Raw genomic sequence first — 5,835 nt, forward strand, 5'->3', positions numbered from 1 at the left:
GACCACCAATATTTGGTGTATATGCCCATCTTCACTTGCAGTTGAAACATCAACACCCCTAATCTTGGTTCTTGGTTCTACTTGGTCAATTCCTTGAACATGAGATCATCAGTTCATGGCAATGCAGAGTTGAAAGGAATTGACTAAGTAAAGAGATGACTGGATGTGATAACTCTTTAGGGCTTTCAAAGGTTTAAACTTTGTGTTCATAAATCATTATTCAATTGAGAAATGAAGATAACGTTTGTCATTGACTTGTTCTGGGGGCATCGCAAAATCATGATCATCAAAGCAATACGTGATGATTCAAATTATTCAAATATTAGGAATAACACTTATTACTCAAGACCATTTCTTTCTTATAGTGGTTAAGGGAACAAACAATAAAAATGACCAAGACAAAAAGATTCCATATTAAGTGAACCAATGGCATGCATTGTCACGCGGGCACTTATGACGACGGAGACTCTTATTGTGTTTTCTTTCTTTCAAGTGGCTCTGGTTGGCTCTTATAGTAAAGGCGTCTTTGTCCTGACCCTGACCATGATTGCATGACAAAGACTATTGTTCCTGCTGCTTTCCCCGCAACTATGAAGTTGCTTCAAACTTGAGATGTATACCAGTTGGCGTTCTGGTATATATTGTAGTTGCAGGTGACCATAGGTGAGTAACTTCTCGCTGTCACACATTAGATTTGCGATTTCTGAACTGCTGTTATGTAATTGTTGGAACATTTTCGGCTTTTCGATTCTGTTTAATTTGCAGCAATCACTCCTGTTCAGAATCTAGATGCTTTTTTTGCTTAATTGCTTTATATATATATATATATATATATATATCTGCGTGAGACATCTTAAACAGGTTGATACTTGATACAGTATAAGCGTCATTGCATCACTTTCCTAGTATGGACGGGAGGTTAAAGATGGCTTCTCAATCTGGAGATATTGATTTCTTGTACACATTGATAAAGGAGGATGGTGAGCTTCTGGATCACATTACCAGGTTACCGTTTGTTGATACTCCTCTACACATTGCTGCTTCCGAAGGGCACGTCCAGTTTGCCATGGAGATAATGAGGCTTCAGCCATCATTTTCTAGGAAACCAAACCAGGATGGATTTAGTCCTATGCACTTGGCCCTGCAAAGTGGAAAAACCAGCATGGTGATTCGTCTCCTGGATGCGGATAAAAGTCTTGTTCGAGTGCAAGGGAGGGAGGGTGTGACACCCTTGCACTATGTAGCCAAGGAAGGATATATGGAACTCTTATATGTGTTTCTATCTGCCTGCCCAGAATCCGTGGAAGATGTCACAATTCGAAATGAGACCCCTCTGCATATTGCGCTGAAAAATGACAAGATTGAAGCATTTGAAGTTCTGTTGAGATGGCTATCACAGGTTTCTTATCAAGAGGTACATCAACTGGAGAAAAAGATGTTGAACTGGGAGGATGATGATAGCAACACTTTGTTGCACATTGCAACACTTAGAAATCAACCTGAGGTCAGTTATCCTAGTCTTATAATTTTTTATTGAAACTCAGTTGGTGCTCAATTTTATAACTGGTAATGTCATTAGTTACCTCAATGTAGTTATCAATCACTCAATTAAAGAAAGCAATTTGTTTTTTTTTTTTGGACTGAAATGCTGAAGGCAACCATGTAATTTATTTATTCAGCAATTGGACCATTTCTCCATTATATATGCAGGCAGTTATGCTTCTATTGACGTCTCAAGTTGATGTGAACTCTAAGAATTTGGCGGGTCGGACTCCCCTGGACATCATACATCATGAACAGCCTATAAGCGACAGACGAATAGGGGATATGCTATGCGCTGCTGGAGCTCTTGAAGGATCTTCACTTCCATATGTTCGAACCTTTACGTATTACAAGAGGTTGAGGAACTCACTTTGATGAAAAATTGTTAACTTTGCTTGGCTTTTATTAATTTCTTACACTATGCTCCCTAGGATAACTTAGACAGAGTCATTCACATAACATCGAGGAAATTTGTGGAGTTGTGTTTTATTAGTTAGCTATATATTGCTCTGACTTAGACACATAGTCATTCACATAAAATCACGTACTGCTGCAAGTGCAAATGCCTTGCTCTGCGGAAATCTGAAAAGTTTTAGGCATCTAATACAAGTGTTCAACAATTATGAAAGCATGCATGATATGCATGATACTCTAATCTCTCAGTTTTCTAGTGATGTTATGTTTCAGCACGAACCAAAGGTTGAAGCAGGCTGCACAAGAGGGGGATATTGGTGGCCTGTATGCACTGATAAAGGAGGACTCGTCTATATTGGAGAGCATCAACCTGGTTCCATTTGTTAATACTCCTTTGCACATTGCTGCATCTGCAGGGCATACCGATTTTGCCATGGAGATGATGAGACTGAAACCAGAATTTGCGAGGAAGCAGAACCCGGAAGGCTTCAGTGCACTGCACCTCGCTTTGAAGCAAGGCAAAACACATACACTGCTTTTTCTCCTGTCTGTCTGTAGAGACCTTGTTCGAGTCAAAGGAAGGGACGGAAAGACACTCTTGCATTATGCAGCCGAGATTGGAAACATGGACCTTTTGGCTAATTTTTTAGCAGCCTCCCCAGAGTCTATCATAGATCTGACCATTCGAAAAGAAACTGCACTTCATCTTGCTGCAAAGAATGACAAGTTGGAAGCACTTGAAGTCTTGTTGGGATGGCTTCAGCATGTTGATTTAGACATGATCTTGCAGAGGACTGATGATGAAGGCAACACTGTACTGCACATTGCAACATTAAGAAATCAATTCCAGGCAAGCTTTTCTTCCCTCATATATACCTGACTGTGACATTAAAATTTAATCAAGTGTTGCTTCAGGTTCCGATAACGCTGTGGATTTTCACAGTTAAAAAAGGCACTACAAATAGTTAAGCATCCACCAATTAGCTAGTCACTTATTTTTTAGTAGAGACTTCAGTCATGACAGAGTTTTTACAAAACTATAAATGTGGTCTGTAGTCATTAGCGAGCCTCAAATTTGTTTGAGAGAAGTAAGCCAGTTAGCTGTTCTGAAGGGAAGAAGGAATTACTAAATTGCAGAAGAGAAGCTCTTTTAGCTAGTCGTACGTACTCTAAGATAACATGTCTAAACTATGCTTTAAACTTTTAAGACTATAAATCCTATATTGAGAAAGAATCTATCTCACAAGTGTATGATTAACTCTCCATCATATAATGCAGGCGGTGAGGCTGTTAATAAAAAGGGTTGATATGAATGTCAAGAATTCGGAGGGTTTAACAGCCATGGACATAGCAGATCGCCATGGATCAGTTTACAATGATACCGATATTAGAAAATTAGTACTCCAGAGAGGAGCTTTGGGAGCTTCTTCACTCCCTGAACGTCCTACTCTTGCAGATTCTCTAAAGAAAGAGATGTCATTGCTCGAAAGATGGGTTTTGGGTAGTTATCTCACAAAAAGTTGCATGTCAAATGAGAATCGCAACAGTCTTCTAGTGGTAGCAGTCCTGATTGCGACAGCCACATTCCAAGCTGTGCTCAGCCCACCAGCTGGTATGCAGAGGGATTACTTCACTTCCTTTCCTCATAAAACCAGCAGCGCAGCTTCGAATAGTACTGGTGAACCTAATGTACCATCAAACTTTGGCTTTCACTCCTTGGTAGCATGGAATTGTTTCCTGGCTCTGAACACCATGACCTTCTTAACATCAGTATCCGAGATATGGTTTCACCTCCCTCGTGGCTTTTATTTTTTGATGAAACTGGTTTTACCACTTCTGGTCTGCTATATGATTTCATTAAGTCTCTCAACACCAGTACCAAGCCTGATGCCTTTCTTCTTCATTCTAATTTTACTATCTCAACTGAAATCAATAGTCCGGAACTTGTTTTTTAAGAGGTCGCTGGACGTAAAAATATCCCTGATGAAGTATTGTCCCAACTTACATAGAGAAATTAAAGTATAGCCTATGTTTCTGCAGGATGCAGATCTACGTTACATGCAATTGTTCTAGTGTAATACCCTTAATTAGTGACTCATTGTATATATAGCTTTGAAATCATTACGGACGTTTGTGCATGTGTACTAATATTGGAACTGTACGTGTACTAATGTCGAGCTAAGAACTGATAAAGCAAATGAATGAAGTTAAAGATGAACTTCAAGCTGGTGAGTGGTGAACCCCTAGCTTTTCTCTCATGTGGTATCAGTTGCCTGTCAAACTTCATTCATAAGCGCATGAATCTTTTTTAGTATGCAAAAAAGAATCTTGTTTATCAAATGTTTTCTCATTTCTTGTCTTACCACCATTCGGTATGCAACAAGCATGATCAACATCTTTTTCTTTTTATTTAACATGCATATCATTACAGTGTGAACATGGACTCACAAATAACTAATTAAATTCAAATTAAAGAAAGGATGTAACATAAGATGTGTAATAATCCGATTTTTTTTCAGAACAATTTATTGGATTATTTTTAAGTTTATAAAGTTTGTGAAATTCATTAAACGTGTTTGTTTCGCTTTGCGACGTCGGAAATCGAAAACGGAACCGATATCGGAAATGTGAATTAGAAAAACGTTACGTTTCCGCGACGTGAAAATTGACTTTTACTCCGTCGCTTGTTTGTGAAAACTTTCTTCACGAAAGTTGTAGAGCTCGTCGATACGAGTACGTGGACACATCATGCGTCCTAATCAGACGTCGTAGGTGAAAGTTATTAATGACGGAAGTTAGTTTCCGATTTAGAAAAAGGTAAAAAGGGAATTTAATAAAGCTAGGGTTTCCATTTTTGGAAACCCTCACCGCCGCCTCCGTCTCCCCTTTCTCTCTCTTCTCCCTCGCTCTCTCCTCGATTCTCCCTCCTTCCCTCAGCACTTCGCCGGCGATCTCGTTGACCAGCCGTCCGTGTCTCACCGCCTCGCCCAAAAGCCTCGCCAGGACCACCGCACACGACTCCGAGCTCGAGACGTCTCGCCTCGCCGCCGTGAAGTCGCGCGACATCCCCGAGCCCCTGTGAGGTTTCTGTCGCCGTTCAAACCCCACGCCGCCGACGCAAGCTCTCGCCCCTCATCCCCCTCCACCCTCCGACGCCGCCTACGAGCAATTGGAACTCGATTCGAGCCACAACACGCCCTCCACGAGGAATCGACCATGATCGGCGATCCATCCCTCTCCGACGACTTTCCGAAGGCTCCACTATACAATCTAGGTATGATTTGATGTATTTGATGTTTGTGTGTGATTGTGTGACGATTTTGGATCGATTTGGGGAAGATTTGGAGAGGAGGAGATGGAAGAGATACCGCCGCCTAGGGCGGCGCGTGTGAGTGCGTGAGGAGGTTTGGAGGCGGCCTTGGGCCATGTAGGGGGTGGAGGAGAAAGAAAGGAGCGGTTTGGGGGCGGCGGTGGCGAGCCACGCGCCGGTTTTAGGAGAGGTGCGTGGGCCCCACGCGCTGCCACAGTGAGTGACGCGTGAGCGCCACGCGCGGTCGCCGGAGGTGGCACGTGTACCCCATGCGCCGCCACGTGCGGCGGCGCGTGAACAGTGATTTCAAAACAGTAATTTTGTAAAAATTTATTTTTACGTACGATGGATGTAAAAAGTGATTTACGTACAGTAAATGTAAATTTATTTTACGTACAGTAAATGTAAAATGTAAATTACGTACAGTAATTGTAAAAGTAATTTCATAAGGGTAAATAGGTAATTATTATTTAGTAAGTCAGTATTTACAATTGAATAGTACATGGAGGTACAGAAATACGTAAATACTACGTACTCGTACATAAATACATAAATACTATGTACTCGTA

General features: G+C 41.3%; 1 protein-coding gene across 1 annotated transcript; it reads left to right on the forward strand.

Moving 5' to 3' along the window:
* Positions 1–907: 907 nt before the first annotated feature.
* Positions 908–4,068, forward strand: LOC126793986 (ankyrin repeat-containing protein BDA1-like). Its single transcript, XM_050520625.1, has 4 exons — positions 908–1,504; positions 1,711–1,898; positions 2,230–2,806; positions 3,235–4,068. Exons 1-4 carry the CDS (start codon positions 908–910, stop codon positions 3,979–3,981), a joined length of 2,109 nt encoding a protein of 702 aa, XP_050376582.1. The 3' UTR covers positions 3,982–4,068.
* Positions 4,069–5,835: the final 1,767 nt, after the last annotated feature.

Source organism: Argentina anserina, chromosome 5, assembly GCF_933775445.1.
Source record: "Argentina anserina chromosome 5, drPotAnse1.1, whole genome shotgun sequence".
NCBI classification, from domain to species: Eukaryota; Viridiplantae; Streptophyta; class Magnoliopsida; order Rosales; family Rosaceae; genus Argentina; species Argentina anserina.

Bases quoted from the DNA above. Each gene is read 5' to 3' on its own strand.
- LOC126793986 (XM_050520625.1), top strand. From the start codon at position 908: ATGGACGGGAGGTTAAAGATGGCTTCTCAATCTGGAGATATTGATTTC. The intron at 1,505-1,710 runs GTCAGTTATCCT...TTATATATGCAG, and splicing joins CACTTAGAAATCAACCTGAG to GCAGTTATGCTTCTATTGAC. The intron at 1,899-2,229 runs GTTGAGGAACTC...GTTATGTTTCAG, and splicing joins ACCTTTACGTATTACAAGAG to CACGAACCAAAGGTTGAAGC.